At 37.9% G+C, this 19,008-nt stretch overlaps 1 protein-coding gene across 2 annotated transcripts; it reads right to left on the bottom strand.

The window, feature by feature from the left end:
• Nucleotides 1–12,341: 12,341 nt before the first annotated feature.
• Nucleotides 12,342–18,084, bottom strand: LOC119780421 (dual specificity protein phosphatase MPK-4). Of its 2 annotated transcripts, none has more exons than XM_038280457.1 (4): nt 17,671–18,084; nt 15,472–15,656; nt 14,361–15,240; nt 12,342–12,882 (listed from the first exon to the last, which is right to left on the bottom strand). In XM_038280457.1, the coding sequence occupies exons 1-3, from the start codon at nt 17,756–17,758 to the stop codon at nt 14,365–14,367; spliced, it is 1,149 nt and encodes a 382-aa protein (XP_038136385.1). In that variant the 5' UTR covers nt 17,759–18,084; the 3' UTR covers nt 12,342–12,882; nt 14,361–14,364. The 2 variants fall into 2 exon arrangements, with proteins under 2 accessions (XP_038136385.1, XP_038136386.1); XM_038280458.1 differs by having other exon boundaries at nt 17,699–18,084.
• Nucleotides 18,085–19,008: the final 924 nt, after the last annotated feature.

Genomic DNA, 19,008 nt, shown 5'->3' with positions numbered 1-19,008 from the left:
TTGACTTTTGGCATGACTTAGACAGCCTTAACCAAGGCTGCCTTTGTGATTAAAGTTGTGATTGATTTTATTAGAAATTTAATTTTCTTCTGTTTTGACATTTCTGTTCAAAATTAAAAAAAAAAAAAAACCCTAAGAAAACAACATCAGCCGAGGCGGTAATACATCTATAAAATGCACAGTCCTATATGTCAGCCTCTCATCAACAGCCTAACAGATAAACAGAAACCTGATCTAATCCAGTAATGCAGCAGTCATTTCCCTTTGAATAGACATTTCTTATTGGTGTTCTTTCTAAGGAAATGCTGAAAGCCTAAGGTTCGAGACAAGGAAAAAGAGTCATATTTTAATCCACTTCTCTCTTGTAAACTGCTAAAATCTGATAAATACATGTGAAAAAAGGATACATTCATTTGCTTCCACTTCATCCATCAGGTTCGCTGTAAGGCAGCTGCACATCTCCAGCAATCCATGGGTTAAAAAGAGCCACTCATGAAAATTTCAATAAAATCAGTTCAACTCCAAATAAACAGAACATGAACACGGTTTATCTTTTCAATATATTCTTCAATGTTGTCATTTTTTACTGCCTTGCTTTTACATATGAAGCCCCTTTTCTATGACAACTATTTTTATTACCTTTTCATGGCATTTCTGTTAATTGTCTGCATGAGTGGCAATGAAGCCGATTCATTATTTGCAGGAGGTCAGCTGTTAGCTCATCCAAGCTCCACAGTGAAGCCTCTCACTAGGAAACAATGTTAAAATGTTAAATGCATTATGTGACTTCTCTTTTAAAAGTATGTCTCAAAAAATCTATTTTTATGAAGTTAAGAAAATGCTAGTACGTGCAAGCTGTATGCATTTACTTTGCACAACTCAACTGACTTAATAGAGATGGTAAGCTCTTTTTGGGGAACCTGTGAATAGTTTAAAGAGGATCTAAAAATTAGTAAAGGTTTCTTAAAATAAGTGTGTTTACCCACAATATGAGTATGTAAATAAGATGATTTGCCAGCGGAAATAGTATTTTTACCCTTAAAATAAGATATTAGATCTTATTCACTTGAAATAAGAGACTTCTGTTGTTTTTATCTAAATATAAGCTCTTATTCCATTGGCAAGTTTCTCACTTCCCTGCTTAATTTAAGAAAAATGCACGTCTTTTATGAAAATTACTTACTTAGATTTACATTTTTTGGAGGGTTTCTAATTAAAAAATATGCAACAGTGGTCATTTTTTAAGTATTGTTAACATTTTCTTTTCTTTTTTTTTTCGGGAAATGTAGCAAAGAAACATCAAAGTCACTTTTTTAGAATGAACATGCAGTACGATCCTACCTGCTCTTCTACCATCTCTGGAAAGAATCCCTCAATGACACTGCGGCCAGTTTTTCTTCCCTTCTTCTCATAAACTTGTAAAACAGTTGTCTTCTTACAACTTTCAGCCATTTTCAAAATGTACAATCAGAGCAGTGGAGCCACAATGAATGGCTACCCATGTGCTGCAAGAGGGAAAATGTACATTATAAAGCATGTGGGACAACCAATAGATAAGATAATGCCCTGGAACTCAAAGAAGATTGTCCAATATACCTTTAACTAGCAAAGATTAAAGACTTTTTACTTGCAGCTGTAAGCATGAGGTCTTAAAATGCACAACTTAATTTTTACTTGTATTATTATTTTTACTGATATTATGGGAGTTTCTTCCAGTGATGACGAAGATGTGGATGGCTATAGGCAGGTAGGATTCCCTGCATTCTGTGTTCCTCATTTGCCATTGCTGCAGCATCCTGAGGTGAGATTGACTGCATAAAGTGACCAGCAGACTGCAAGCACAGCATTCCTACACCTTTTTATTGATCTCAGGGGATTTCAAATTTAATCGTTTTTCTATTCTCCCACCAGACTAATTGCATGCTAAAACAGAGGAGGCATACAGTACAGCTCACCGCCACTCCCTTTACTGGTTGGCCTTGTTCATATCTAAGCTTTGCACACAGAGAATTATCTTTGACTCACAGTGAAGAGGTGGTCTGGATAGACTAAGAGATTCTGGGAGATTGCTTCAGTTCTTACGGGAGGGAAAAGCCCTTGTGTTTCTCAAGGAGAGGACATTGAATGCATCACAGAATGCATCTACAACACATTAACGTCTGTGTAGAAAACACTCGGCTCCTCATGAGGGTAAGTTGCTTCTCCAAGAGTCTAAAATAACTGCAGCTAGAACTTAAACCCAAGGTTTTAGATAAATAGAATAGAATTCAACTTTATTGTTATTATATTTTCCCAAGTACATAGAAACAGAATCCACTCTCTGCATTTAACCTTGAGAGCAGGGGGCTGCCATTGTGCAGCACGCAGGGAGCAGTGTAGGGTCAAAGGTTTTGCTCATGGAGCCAGAGTGGCAGTTCGTGGGAGTGGGGCTTGAACTGAGAACCTTTGGAATCAAAGCACAATGCTCTAACCACTAGGCCACCCCTCACTCAGATGATTAAGGGCGGCCAAGTCTACCATCCTTCAATTCCCCTCATCTGTAAAGTTTGTTACTTACTGCACAAGAAGACAGAACATTTTTCCTAATCTAACAGCTGTGAGATCCAAATCATATGTTCCCCATCTTGGGGATTCTCGCTGCTTTTCGTCAACACGACTCCTTGCCAGACATTTTTTCTCCCAGCATGCCCGAGAAAAGTCATGCAATTGGTCAGGATTTAGAATGGGCGTTGATATGTAGGAAAGGTAAAGGAGATTATCGCCTCTTGGTTTTGAGTTGGAAATCCTCCAACTTTCATTACAGGTGTGGAAGTCTTTACAGCAATATGATGTGTGATGGGAAGTTTAAGGTGCAGCTCAGAGGGCGGTGAGAAAAAAATGAATATTTTTTAAAGTAGCATAAAGCATTTAGCTCCCATCATCATCAATGCATAAAATACCTCCTTCCCTTTTGTTTTTTTGCAGGTGAAACGAACGTTACGTTGATTCAGACTTTTTCTGAGTCTGGCAGCTGATCTTCTTGTAAATAAAGGTTAACAAGCTTAACAAATGCTTACCTTTCTTCTTAGAACTTCCCCTCTGTTTAAGCATGTGTGTTTGCGATCCTGTCCAGGGTGAACCTCATCTTCATTGACCCAGAGAGCCCTTTGTAAGGCACCACCTCCCCCCTACAGACAACTGGTAGAAGGCAGATATATGTTCATGCCACTGCTGAAGATTTTTATTTTTGGTTGCCTATGAAAATTAACAATTATTAATTTATATTATTAATTTACATTTTTCTGATGTCATCGCAGTCATAATAAACATTAAGGTATAAACATAGTGAAGACGTAAACTGTAGATCCATAGATCTAGCTCTAACAATCTTCAATAGCATGGTTTATTTACCAGAGCTCCAGCTTCCCATTTAATAGTAATGCAGCACAGCTGTCTTACACCCAAAACAGTGACATCAAACGCCTTCAGAAAATACCATTATCTCTAAACCATAGGTTTCACCCAGTCTACAGAAATTAACATTTTTCCAGTCACCAATAAGCTTCCTAATACCTTATGTTTTATATCTATGCCTCATTCAAACCCAGTCGTTTTCTATAGTTTTGACGAATAACTGCTGATGGTTATGCTTAAGCTCCTTCTTACAAGTAAAGAGGTTCAACAAAGGTTCATCAGCAAGTAAAAATAAGTGCTGGTTGATTTTAAAGGGTCAGGGACACCAGGGAGCAGAGGTGATGAAAACTGAGGCTGCAGCAGGTGGGAGGCGATGGAGTTTATTTGAAGGTGGGGTCTTTAAAGCTACTTAAGAGATATTTGCAGCAGCTACTAAAAAATAAAAAGATGAGACCATTTTTTCCCATACCAAATAGAATTATTACAGGAAAAAAAAGAGCTGTATTCTTATCTGTTAGAAATCGAGGCCATTATTTATTTTATAACTGAATAAGTTTCAAGAAACATGTCAGCGAACGAAAAACAACTTTTTATTGTTTTATCAATACAAATCAAAAACAACTTAAGAAAACAAAAGTTTCACATTTTAAATCAGTATATTGACTGAAAACACAGTGGCCCAATAAGAAATCACCTGAGATAACAAATTAGCTTTTGACTGATGTGGATAATTTACAACAAGAAGACACAAACAGCAATGCTGATTATAGAGCATTTCAACATCTGCTCTTTTTCTTGGCTTTCACAACCAATAATTAGAACGGCAAAAAAACCACATCACTCAAATGTAACATGCATACCTTGAATCAATATAAAACATCCAGAAATATTGTTTCTGTACAGGATATCAAGAGCTTAGATTTATACAAATTGTGCAAATGCCACCACATGGGGTCAAAACACGCTGAATAAAGGCGCACTTCCACTCACTCCATTAGTTTCACATGACAGATGTACTAAGAGGGATTCGGTTTGATAGGTACCACATTGAGCAAATACAAAATATTAGGACACCAGCACAATCAAATAAAGCAAATCACAAAATATTTTGCTTTCATGTAAGATGCAGCCATCATGGTTCAGTCTTAAATTCATTAAACAGGTGTAACGTACACCTGTAATTAAAAGGATTAACCAAAAAAAAAAACACACAAGTTGTAATGATTCATAAACTCCGACCAAAATGGACTGTAACTCAGAAATATCACAAAAAATTAACAAAAAAGCTTATTTTTGTTGTTCAGGGCAAATACAAGCTTCCCTTGATTAATGCCAGGAACAAACGTTCATACCAAATAATGTCCAAAGCTAACAGACGGGCATTATTATAGAGGTATATTTCATTTAAAATATTTTTATTTATTTAACTAAGGATTTCCTTCTCATTTCAAACCAGAATAGCAATTAATGCTGCAAATATGACCAATTCATCTGTGTTTAGCCTTCTTCTCGACAACACAAACCCGTCACTGTCAGCCATATCTCTCTCAAACAGGAAGTCAGTTCCACATGATGATGTCATATCTGAAGCTAAACAGTCTGATGAGTTATTCATACAACACTGTTACAGTTCATTTCTTAATTTATAAAAAAAAACAAAACATTGTTTTACCCAGTGTCACCAGATGTGTGCTCAGTGATTGCAAATGAACAGCGAAAATAAGGAAGCACTCAGAACCCCAGAGCTCAACAACAGTCAGTTATAGCTTACATCTTTTTTAAGATAATATTTTTCCTTATCTGCTTTAAATGATTCGATTGATTTTGTTATTGTTTTTAGTTTGATCCACTATCAGTGAAATAAATCATGTGTTTCATGGGATTATAGGACTATATTATTGCTTATATTTGTTAGGGCTTTATTTTATTTTTTTAACGTATTTAAATTTCACATACGTATCTTCCTTAAGTATTGATTTCAAACCGTTTACCGGTGGTTAAATTTAAATTAAAGCAATTAGTCCAAATGACTGCTTCCATTTAAAGCAGAGCTTTAACAAAAACATGGAGTAAATTTATATAGCATTTTCTTAAAAATTCTGACCTGTCAAAGAGACTTTCACAGGCCACAGTCACACCAGTTATCGTACACACATACATACACTAGTAAGCTGACTGGGGGTTGAGTGTAGGGCTGCAACTAATGATTATTTTTCGGATCAATTAAGCTGTTGATTATTTTCCTGATTAATCAATAAATAATCAGATAGCCAAAGGTTCCTTAAAGAAGATTTTTGCAAAGTTAAACCAGATGAAACTAAAACTTTTCCACTGAAGGAGCTCTGGATAGAGCAGTTGTATAACTTTTTTCATCTTAAATGCAAAATATATATATTTTTTTTTCAAACTTGGTATAATTACTGCTCTAAGTGGGTTTCCCTGTCCGCTAAAGACATGTCTCTACATGATAAATCGATTACTAAATTAGTTGATGATTATTTCAATAATCGATTAATCACGATTAATCTGATTGTTTCAGCCCTGGCTGAGTGCCTTGCCCAGAGGCACATCAACAAGGGAAGGCTGGAATCTAACCTTCATAATAACTAGTCATGACATCAAATAGAGGCCCAGAGAGTTTAAGAACTAATTTCAGCCTGAAAAACCTGCACTATATATCAAGAATAAGTGCAGTTATCAGATCTTAAGTAAACCTTTGGTGTTTGTGTGAAAGTAAAAATATTTTGTTAGTTTAGGCAAGATCATAAATGTCTGATGCATTTGGGATACAAAGTAAAAAAAAATTTCCTAAGCCACCAGGGGAGGAAGGGTATTCGCAGAAAAAACCCTGCAGTACCTCCGTGAAACACTAGGAGGCAGCAGCACCCATATCAGAGACCTCTGCTTTAAACCAAGAAGGAAAAGCTCAGGAAACAGTTTACTGACTCACATTACACCTTCAGGGGATTTTAGATCATTCAGTTCACAGACATTGAAGTATTCCTGCCCCTTCAAGTTTTTCACATCATGTTGCAACCATTAAATTCACATTCTTAATTTAAAGTATATGTGATGCTAAATCAGCAGACCAGTTCATAACTTAACCAACGACCCACTCTGAGAAAACCATCATGCTTATTTGCTTGAGGACATTGGAAGGAACTAGGATGGATTTTAATGGCAGGTATGATCAGTCATTGTTGGCTGGTCCACAACTGAAACAGTCAGCATGCATGTCAATAGGTCAGCAGAGAAAAGAGGTAAAGGTCAGTTCTTCCCAAACATCACCAGTCACAGATAAGGGAATTTCCTGTCCAGGCTTTTTCGTTTTCCTTTAACTGTAGTTAAAAAACTGTGTTAAAAGAAAAGGTTGCATGCCTACCTTGATAGACCAAGATGCATAATCTGGTGCACTCTAAGAGGAGAATGCAGCTCAATCAGGTTTATCTAACACAAATATAAAAGTTAAACCACTGTGAGAAAAAAAAGACTTAGGTAAATTAAGTTAATTACCTGTAGTCAATTAAAGCAATTCTCTAGGCTGCATTCCCTTTTTAGATTTGAGAACAAATGGCAAGCCAATAAATAATGACTGAGCAGTTTAGCAACTGAGTGAGAGGGATGAAACAGCAAAAATATTTTGGATCCTAGTGACGTTTTTAACAAGTGAAAGTAATATATGTTAAAATATGTATTAGAATAATACAAACTCAATTTGTTGCCATGGCGCCAATAACATCCTGCAAATTAGTAGCACTGGTTGATTAGAGTGGATTTTCTTCAATTGTTCAATTGTCAGTAAAAATTAGGTTTTGTAAATGGAAATTTCAATAAAAATGCAATCCAGAAATTAAACTTTGGGAAACTTCTTAAGCAAAATTAACATTATGATTTGTTTTGTTGTTTTCTTATAAAAATAAAAATAAAATGAAGTACATACAGGTGCTGGTCATAAAATTAGAATATCATGAAAAAGTAGATTGATTTCAGTAATTCCATTTAAAAAGTGAAACTTGTATATTATATTCATACATTACATACAAACTCATATATTTCAGATGTTTATTTTGTTTAATTTTGATGATTACAAATGACAACAAATGAAAATCTCAAATTCATCATATCAGAAAATTAGAATATTACTGAAGACCAATAAAAACAAAGGATTTATAGAAATGTTGGCCAACTGAAAAGTATGAACATGAAAAGTATGAGCATGTACAGCACTCAGTATTTAGTTGGGCCTCCTTTGGCCTGTATTACTGCAGCAATGCGGCGTGGCATGGAGTCGATCAGTCTGTGGCACTGCTCAGGTGTTATGATAGCCCAGGTTGCTCTAATAGTGGCTTTTAGCTCTTCTGAATTGTTGGGTCTGGTGTATTGCATCTTCTTCTTCACAATACCCCATAGATTTTCTATGGGGTTAAGGTCAGGAGAGTTTGCTGGCCAATTAACCCATTTAGGCCTAAAACGCCTGGAAAAAACACCTTAAAAACCTATGGCCGATTTTAAAAAATACCCCTAAAACCTGAAGTTTTTCTGTAAATTCAGCAACTGTGTCAACGCCTAGTAAATTATTGATATCTCAGCTTCTGTAGCAGATAGAACTCAAAATATATTTTATCTTTGAAATTCTTCCAAAAAAAAAAGTGAAAAGCAGTAATAAAAAAATAAAAAATTCAACCTTTATTTTTTCCATATGTGATCATGTCTTCATTGAGAATGTGCAATATAAAACGTTTTTAAAATAAAGAACAAACATTACATAAATAACTATCTGATGATTACTTATTAACAGTATTATTATGCATAATAATGCATATGTCTGTGTTATAAATTGCATACAACTTACCTCCAGATGGCCACAAATCTGTCCCGGGACATATTTTGGCGGAACTGCGTCCTGAAGAGAGGTTTACTCTGTCGCCAATAATCTCTTCGTACTGGCAACACAAGAAGTCCTATGCCCATACACAGCCCAATAAATGTCTTCATCTCCGTCACAGTCACGGGTGACCACTTTGCCATCTTTGCTCTTGTTGGAGTTTGGTTTGTTTGGTCACTGTACCTATTCGTCTCGGTAACAAGATGCATCCAAAGTTCTTCATTAAAAATATGCTCAAATGCCTGCAGCGGTGTGGTGTCTGCAGGCAAATCAACTTTCACTCCAGGTGTGCGGTTGAAAACACTCCGTGCATTGCGGTGGTAGTTCGATTGGTTCAGCGCGTTCAAAGTCATCATTTTCATCTATACCGTCATCAAAGCCGACACACTCCTCAAAATCACTGCCTTCCGACATCTCTTCTCTGTCAAACTCCTCCATGTTTGCTTGAAAAAAACTTCTTTCTTCTTGCTTGACTTATATGCTCTCCCGGCGTCAATGGTAGAATTACGCAACAGCGCCCCCGGCTTGAATGGTAGAAATGCGGTAATGCTTTCCCGGCCTAAATGGGTTAAGAACAGGGATACCATGGTCCTTCAACCAGGTACTGGTAGCTTTGGCACTGTGTGCAGGTGCCAAGTCCTGTTGGAAAATGAAATCTGCATCTCCAAAAAGTTGGTCAGCTGCAGGAAGCATGAAGTGCTCTAAAACTTCCTGGTATGTGGCTGCGTTGACCCTGGACCTCAGAAAACACAATGGACCAACACCAGCAGATGACATGGCACCCCAAACCATCACTGACTGTGGAAACTTTACACTGGACTTCAAGCAACGTGGATGAAGTGCCTCTCTTCTTTTCCTCCAGACTCTGGGACCTTGATTTCCAAAGGAAATGCAAAATTTACTTTCATCAGAGAACATGACTTTGGACCACTCACCAGCAGTCCAGTCCTGTTTCTCTTTAGACGCTTCTGACGCTGTCTGTGGTTCAAGAGTGGCTTGACACAAGGAATGCGACAGCAGAAACCCATGTCTTTCATACGTCTGTGTGTGGTGGTTCTTGAAGCACTCACTCCAGCTGCAGTCCACTCTTTGTGAATCTCCCCCACATTTTTGAAGGGGTTTTGTTTCACAATCCTCTCCAGGGTGCGGTTATCTCTCTTGCTTGTACACTTTTTTCGACCACATCTTTTCCTTCCCTTCGCCTCTCTATTAATGTGCTTGGACACTGAGCTCTGTGAACAGCCAGCCTCTTTAGCGATGACCTTTTGTGTCTTGCCCTCCTTGTGCAAGGTGTCGATGGTCGTCTTTTGGACAACTGTCAAGTCAGCAGTCTTCCCCATGATTGTGTAGCCTATAGAACTAGACTGAAAGACCATTTAAAGGCTTTTGCAGGTGGTTTGAGTTAATTAGCTGATTAGAGTGTGGCACCAGGGGCCATCAATTTTGAACCTTTTCACAATATTCTAATTTTCTGATATGATGAATTTGAGATTTTCATTTGTTGTCATTTGTAATCATCAAAATTAAACAAAATAAACATCTGAAATATATGAGTTTGTATGTAATGTATGAATATAATATACAAATTTCACTTTTTCAATCAATCTACTTTTTCATGATATTCTAATTTTATGACCAGCACCTGTAGTTGACTACCTTACAGCATACACAGATCGTCTACTGCTAATCTGTGTCCTGCTGAGATTATCTACATCAATTAAAAATAATATAACCTCTACATTTGATAGATCTGGAAATCAATTTTTTAAGGACAAGATAAATTCAAACTACATGCACAGAAGTGTTTTAGTGAACAAACATGGAACAGCCTAATTAAGTTGAGACTTTGCTATAACAAAGTTTAGCTTTTAACAAGGAGGACAGGATTTTAGAGAGGTTTTAATGCTAAAATGATCTAACAATATATCTGTGAATTGGAGATTTTGGGTCAAAAAAAAAGAAAAGGGGGAAGCCAATGATCTCTGTATAGATAAATCAGTTTGGAATGTAGATTATGATTGAAGCACAGTTATAGACAAAAAAAAATGTTTTCATCTTCTACATTTAGACATAAAAAAAAACTGCAAAAGATGTGCATTTCCCTGTGGATTACTGCAGTATACTCAAAAGTATGTTTGATCCTTGAAGCTGGTTGGAAATAAAATATTTTCAATTATTATACCCTGAAGGTGAGATAATACACAATATTAGGTTCATGAGGACATGGGACAATCTTTAATAACTTTCAAAGAACTAAAAAGTTTATTTTAGTTCTTAGTTTATTTAGAAAAAAAGAGTCCAATCTACCATTCTTAAATCATTTTCTTCATATTTTCAATAGTTTTGAAAAATGCAAGTAGTTCCTAAAAAAAGCAGTACAATATCCCTTATTCATTTGATGAAAAACTGGCACAGTTGAGGAGATTATAGTGTTGAAAGGAACATCAGTCCTGGGATTAGAGTGAAGAGAGGCAGATCTAAGAGAGCACTGAGGTGTGGATCAATGTGTATCATCTCTACTGTCAGCAGCAGCCTGGAATGGGAGAAATGTGCTGCAATCAAATGCCAGCAGATGGCAGCAGAGAACCTCACTAACAAAGGTCTACTCTGCATCGAAAACAATTCCTCCTATGTTATAGGAGTGTATATTACGGTAATTTATATAATTTGGTCTGTGTCATAATGTTAAGTTTTTTTGTTACTTTTTCCAATTCTTTAAACATGTTTACAAGTCTCCAACTAATATTTAATTCACTCTGTGCTACATTCTCTGTACAATTTTCCACATTTGTTTTGCATCCCAGCAGCTGAAACTATCAAATTGTGTGATTATTCAAGATTATTGTATTTGAAAATTAAAAATATAATTTTTTTATTTATTTTATTTATTATAAAATTTTACTGTTTTTGTGGATCAGCCATTATAATCTTCCTAGGCTCCCTAGATGTCCTACTCACTACTGCGAACGTTTAAGCAGCTGTCATAAGGTTTAGGGTGTTTTGTGAATAACAACTGTTAAAATCTTATAATCTGAGGAATCTTAAGATTGTTCCGAAATGATACCACTATTTGTCTTAGGAGTCTTCGTGAATACGGTCCTGATGTGAAGTCGCTTTTGTTTACAAACAAAAACTGGATGATTTTCTCAGTACATAACAGGGTTGCTACGCTCTGTTTTTCTTGCCACTTACACTGCGTAACCCACCAATTAAACAGATTTGAGTTAAAGGTATAGTGGAGGATTTCCGCAAATTTTTTAAAAGACCCGCCCTCTCCACTTTAAAAAAAAGCACAGTCACATCCCTGTACCCGCTCCCGAGAGGTAACGCCTATTAAACCCGTACAAGAGCCCATTTCTCCTCGTGCACGCTGTTTAAAAGTTGCTGTTTGCATCGCTCATACAAGCTTATTTTCCAAAAGAAGATTTGCAGTTTTTCCACTATGTCAGATTCACCACCAGTAAGGGAAAATGGAGACGAGCACGTAGGACGGCCTTACGTGAACATATCACGAAAATGACTGACATTTACGAGGACCACTTATTTTGATGATCCACCCGGAAAGAGAACATCCTCCATTATACCTCCAAACAATTTACATGACATCCATAACTACTAAGTCCAGCTATAAAACAAACGAGTCAGGACAACATGACCATGGCAAGAACTACTCTGACTCTAGTTGCTCAAAAAAGCTTTATGGAGTGGATTTTATTCCATTATTGTTGCAGGCAAGAGCACGTATATAAATGGGTATTAAAAAAGAAAAAAAATTTGAAAAGAATATTCTTACTGAAAAAAAGGTTTGGAGAGTAAACCTGCAGTTTGTCAGATTTTACTTTTCTAATTTTTTTTTTTTTTTTACTTCAATTTCCAAAACCAATTTTTTTACTTGCAACAACTGATCAACATTCCTTCCATTAATTTTTTTTAAATCAATGTAGTATGTAAACTAAAACAAATAGAACACATTGGATGTAGAATTTGTGATAATCCTGCGTAACAACAGACCATGTGTTCCGTTTACTAAGGTCATAAAACTGATGGACCAAAGCAGAATCTTAAAAGACAGAGCTGGCTGACAGAAACAAGTCACTTGGAGAACAGTGCTTCCCAAAAAACTCTAATAGAAATGAACTCCAATGGCTCAACCACTAGCACACCTAAAATTCATCTCCTTAGATGCAAAAGTGAATCAAAATCTGCCCTAATTTACTTTGTTGCATGGAGTGCAAATAACTCAGCCTTGACTTCCACCCTGGAAACCATTTGTGATCATCGCTGAAGAGAAACCTCTATGCTGCATCACTTTGACATCAACACTCTCCTGAGATAGCCCACTGAAAAGTTGCCCTGATATATAAAATCAGCACAAAAGTACAAACAGAACTCAAACAGTAAACAAAATCCCCTTAAAGCGACAACAACAAAAACACGGCCCAGTCAGGAACCTGTGTACGCCGCACAGGCTTAAGTTTGTTCTCTTCGAAAAAGAGAAGAATTCAGAACTAAATTTAAAGATTTAAACATTAGAAAAGGAAAAAATGAACGAAAAGAAGATCTTAGTGGAAATAAAAATAAAGGTACAGCAAATCACACTGGGATAGGGCTGCAACAACGAATCGATAAAATCGATACAAATCGACTTTTAAAAGCGTTGGCAACGAATTTAATCATCGATTAGTTGTGTCGCGCGATTAATGCGTCATCCGCCGCCGCCGTCATCCCGGGGAAGAAAAAAAAATATGGCGGAGCGAGTCAGCGCCGCAGTTGCAGTGTTGCCAACTCAGCGACTTTTCAGACCCCTCCAGCGACTATTTTTTTAAAAAGCGACTAGCGACAAATCTGGCGACTTTTTACGGTGTCACTGGCGGCTTTTGGAGACTCTTACGTGAAAGCATGTATCGTTCCTACTCTTGTCCTCCAGCGGCAGCTGCTGCCGCGGGGCGCCTCCCTCATCCCAACCCCTTTCTCCCTCTCCCACAGGAATCCCTCTCAGCGTGCAGTCCGAGCCGCAGGATTTTAGTGAGGAGTTTACCCTCAGCGTCCAGACCGCTTTGTAAAGTGAAAAAAGTCGTAACATGCAACTTTTGTAAAAAACAAATGAGCATGGCACGGAAGCACCACTGTTATGACGCAGCACCTGAAAAGAAAACACGTTGGAGTCTTCAATGGCAGTGAAGAGAGCTGATCAGCAGGATGAGTAACCATGTTTGTTTCATTTTAAAGTGGGGAAACGTAAGTTAGTTTCTCAGGTAGCTCATCTGATGCTTTCCTTAGCTTGTTAGTAGGTTACAGACAGGGATAAGGTTGGCTACTTATTTTACTTTTAATTTCATTTGAATAAGCTTAAGCAGCGTTTATATTTTCTTTATAAATAAATTAATTTGCAAATTATGAGGGCAAGGCTTTTAAAGTTTAAATCTTCTGGCAAAGATAAAGTAAAGAAGATCCTGCAATTTATGGAAGTAAAGCAGAATAAAATCCAGCAAGATCAGTAATATGTCAATTAATTATCTGCCACATTCCCATGTAAATATCTGTCTTTGGAGGATGTGTTTTTTAGCACCCCTAGTTCTCTCATTTTTATTCCAAATACAATTTATAATTTGAATCACAGGGCTATTTTTATCTCTATGGTTCAGTATTTTCTCAAGTAGCAACTTTAACTGCTATACTTTCCTGTCTTAAAAGGCAGAACTCTTCTAGTCTAAAAAAAACTCATTTGTTGAAATGGGGGGACCTATTGTTTGAACCCCTTAGGGGCTTTAAAAAACAAAAATGCCTGTCTCTTTTTGCGCTTTATGAAACAAAGTACCCTATATTTTGTGGATGTACAGCTACATTTCTCATGTAAGTTTGCGTAGTTTTAACACAAACATTTATTTTTCATATTGCACCAGTACAGTTAATGAGAAACCTGTACTTGTGTGCTTGTTTGTTCTGTCTAAAATGTTTATTTTGGAATAAAGAGGTTAATATAAAAAAAATATTTTGTGTCCGATTCATCGATTAATCGAAAAAATAATCGGCCGATTCATCGATTTTCAAAATAATCGTTAGTTGCAGCCCTACACTGGGACTTCTCATGTCCAGGCCACTTTTCGGGAGAGGGCCTGTTTGAAGCACTCCGGGTCAACTTCACCACCGGGCCACAGCGATCTCTCCAGGCTCACTAGAACGTTTTGGTGACACTCTCTGATGTTGACTGGGTATTTGGCCCTCAGCAGCTCATAAGCAGCAATTAACCTCATGTTCTGCTTCACCATCAGGTATTGTATGATACACATGGGTGCCAGAGAGAACCCGTCCCGACAGTGGACTAGGACACGCTTCCTCTTCTCCGTGGATGCATTTATGCACTCGTTGATGTCCTCGAAGCAGCAGTGGTTCAGAGCTGGATGATCATCCAGAGAGTTGGGCATGTCTCCGATGTCCACCTTGAGGCGGGACCAGCTGTGCCGGGAACCACGCGAGCAGGTGCAGGGGATGAGGCAGAGGGAGGGGGCTTGCTCTCCGGGCATACTGCTCATGTCAATGATGCTGTCGATGTTGTTGCGGCACAGCGTGCGCCCATTATATGCTGCATTCAGGTTGCCCACATAAATGTAGTCCGTCACTCTGGAAATGACCGGTTCGGAGTACTGGAAGTGTTCAGGGCCGCTTCGTTTGGGCTCCAGTGCATCAGGGGCCCTGGCCCCAGCTGGTCCTGTGGCAGCTCGCCTGCTGTAGTTGCGCAGCTTCTTGGATCCTGAGCGGGACGGGGGATTGGAGTCCGACTCTGAGCTGCTATTCCACGGTGGAGAGAACAGAGAGAAGCGGCTGGAGGATTTACCCTTGTTGATGATCTCCGCAGGGCTGGGCAGGCTGGAGCTGGTGGTAGATGCCGAGGCGCAGAACATAGACGCTCGCTCCAGAGATCCTGTGCTGCTGGCAGCTCCTGCACTGTGGGCCAGTTCCATCTGTAATCACACAGACAGAGCTGACATGAGGAATTCTCCCAAACAGATTGATAATGTCCTTCTGACATTTTCACAAACAGCCTTCAGGGATCATTCATATTAAAAAAAGGCTGAACATAGAGTATAAATTTAAACTTCAAATTTCCTTACGATTGAAACAAGATAAGATAAAGGTTTAAAAATTGGACTAAACAACCAACTTTCAGTGTGGATGGTAAAAATCCCCCCTACCTGAGCTTTGAGGTTGTTCTTCCACTCCTGAGTCTCCAGAGCCTTGAAGCGGCCGCTGCTGTCAGAAGAGACCGACGCACAGAGAGGCCGGTGGGCTCTGAGAGGTAGCTGGGGGGTGAGGGCCACGGGGACATGCCTCGCACCAGTATGTTCGCTCCGACTCATTGTAAGATCAGGACAAGAGCCTGCAGTGCAAAACCGGCACATGTCAGAACCTGAGAGGACAATTTGCTCAAACATCAGTGATCCCTGCTCTGGAATCAGCAGCCTTAAAAAGCTTCCTCATTAACCCTTGCTAACCTTATATGGAAGAGCTTTTAAAAGGGAAAATTAAAAGTGGAAATTGATGGGATGGCATGTTTTTAATAGAGAAAACACTGCAGCCTTACATAACAACAACTGAATAGTTACTGCACTGTGTTTTGTGCAATTCTACAAAGCATAGTATTATTAAAAAAAGAGTAACAGCTCAGCGTAATTATACCTGACAGAGTTTTGGGTCTTGGCCCCTAATATTATGAGGCAGCATTATTTCTAGAACAATGGTTCCCAAAGTGGCAACATAAAAGTAGCATGAAATAAGTAGCTGTGACATTTATTTAATACAGGATTCAAATATTATGTGCAATTAATTTATTCAATGTCCTGTTAAATAATCAAAATACGTTTAAAGGATGAATTAAATTATCAAATGCCATTAAAAATTGGAAATTGTAAAACCAAGTAATTATTATTAATTAGTGCTGCAACTAAGGATTTGTTTGAAAATAGTACAGTATTTTTTTCGATTAATCAATTAAAAATCGGATAGCAACAGAGTCCTTGAAGATTCTTTATTAAATTAAACCAGGAGTTCAGGATAGAGCATATTAACGGACAATATATAAATATATATATATATATCTTTTGGATAATCAAATTGGAGAAGCTAAAAAAAAAAAAAAAATTATATATATATATATATATATTTTTTTTTTTATATGCGAGTGTTTACATTTTTCATTTTTTTTCTTTTACAATTATGGTCTATTTACTTTCTTAAGTGGCTCTGACAGCTAAAGGCATGTTTTTCAGTCTCTATACTCCAGTTAACAATAAATCCTTTACTGAAATAGTTGACCATTATTTTAATAATTGATTAATTGGGATTAATCCAATTAACTGTTTCTATTATTAATATGGAGTGAAATAAAGCATCTATTAAGCAGTCCCCATTCTGTGTCACTCTTATTTTTGGGGCCACATACTGAAACTTTTGGGAAGCCCTGCTCTTTAATAATCCAAATGAACCTTAAATAGAAAAGTCCAGCAACTAAAAATTGCACAGATTATGTGTTGCATACATCAGGGAAGAGAATTAGGGCCACTGAAAAAATAAAAAAGTTAACTGATTTTTGAATATTATTTCTGTCAGAATTCTGACTTTAATCTCAGAATTCTGACAGCCAACAACATGTTAGCATCAAGCCGTAGCCATGTCTGTTTTAGAGACTAGCTCTATTGTTTTAATCACCTTCTGCTCTTCCATTAATAAAATAGCATCACTGGGGTCTCCTCGGGCACGTAAAAAGTCGCACAATTTCATAATTTTTCACCAATGTGTTACTGGTCCTCTCAAACAACTCACATCTTTGTCAGTGAAGCTGAGTGCTCCCACATCTCTTCCTTCATGTTGCCCATCTACATTAAGATCCACAATTCTGAGATTAAAGTCAGAATTCTAAGAAAAAAAGTCAGAATTCTGAGATTAAAGTCAGAGTTCTGAGATTAAAGTCAGAGTTCTGAGATTAAAGTCATAGTTTTGAGAAAAAAAGTCAGAATTCTGAGAATTCTCATATTATGCTGATATAAAATTGTTAAATTAGTTAACTTTTTTTTGTTTTTCAGTGGCCCTAATCCTCTTCCATACATACATCATCTATCACAGCTGCTGCTGGCCTTTCTTAGCTGAATGGGTGTAAATAAACAGAGGAAGAAGCATCAATTCTAATACTAAGTTGATGCTTTAGTTTCTTTGTCACTGTAAAATATTTTATGGGATTAGGATCCAATAGGACTATTTAAAAATGTTTACATAATCTTAGTCTGCAAACGTAATCTGGTGTGCAGGAGGCTCCACTGACAGGTCACCTTGCTTCTCAACTGGGAACCATTCACCTGATACACGATCATCATGACATCACAGCACACCTCCCTTACCCATGCTCCCATTGTGTCTGCAAATCACCTTCGGATTCAGAAGTCCGTGAGCAAACGGTTGTTTGGTCGGCCTGTGCTTGGTACCCATGCTGCTGATAGAGGAGCATCAGCCAGGCTCGGTGGGCCCGTCATCTTAGCCAGCAGGCCGAACAGCACCTCAGATCCATCTCCCAAACATCGCCTCGGCTCGGCCGTTAGCAGCTCGGTTCGCCGCTAGCAGAGCAGACACCGCTAACTCACCGGGAGTTATGTCAGTCCGTTAGTGCGGTGAAGGAATCCGGTTTAAAATGAGCAGATGCATGCTCACGACCAGTTAGGACTAACATGATAAATGCAGCAGTTTTATTGATCCGGCTGCGGAACGAAGAGCGAATGCGCACCAGCTAACTGCTGCTGGTTAGGTGGATATGGAAAGCCAACAGGACCAAAAAACATCCGACTTTCCACGCGATCTTGGGGGTCGCGTGGACTGTTGTTAGTCCCTGAGGGAAAAAAATTATAATATATATATATATATATATATATATATATATATATATATATATATATATATATATATATATATATATATATATAGCTGAAGAACGCAACAAAATAAAAATCTAAAGAAGATCTGTTTGAATAATCAACATAGAGAAGCTAAAGAAAAAATATATATATATTCTTTGTTACTGAAGCTTCAGAACGCAACAAAATACAAAAAAATATTTTCTTATTCATATTTGATTGATCTTTTGGATAATCAAATTGGAGAAGCTAAAAAAAAAAAAATTATATATATATATATATATACACTCACCGGCCACTTTATTAGGTACACCTGTCCAACTGCTCGTTAACACTTAATTTCTAAGCAGCCAATCACATGGCGGCAACTCAGTGCATTTAGGCATGTAGACATGGTAGAGACAATCTCCTGCAGTTCAAACCGAGCATCAGTGTGGGGAAGAAAGGTGATTTGAGTGACTTTGAACGTGGCATGATTGTTGGTGCCAGAAGGGCTGGTCTGAGTATTTCAGAAACTGCTGATCTACTGGGATTTTCACGCAAAACCATCTCTAGGGTTTACAGAGAATGTTCCGAAAAAGAAAAAACATCCAGTGAGCGGCAGTTCTGTGGGCGGAAATGCCTTGTTGATGCCAGAGGTCAGAGGAGAATGGCCAGACTGGTTTGAGCTGATAGAAGGGCAACAGTGACTCAAATAACCACCCGTTACAACCAAGGTGGGCAGAAGAGCATCTCTGAACGCACAGTACGTCGAACTTTGAGGCAGATGGGCTACAGCAGCAGAAGACCACACCGGGTGCCACTCCTTTCAGCTAAGAACAGGAAACTGCT

Source organism: Cyprinodon tularosa, unplaced genomic scaffold, assembly GCF_016077235.1.
Source record: "Cyprinodon tularosa strain WSP-4 unplaced genomic scaffold, ASM1607723v1 ctg160, whole genome shotgun sequence".
In the NCBI taxonomy this organism is placed as follows: domain Eukaryota; kingdom Metazoa; phylum Chordata; class Actinopteri; order Cyprinodontiformes; family Cyprinodontidae; genus Cyprinodon; species Cyprinodon tularosa.
This window is presented reverse-complemented; position numbering and strand designations above follow the sequence as displayed.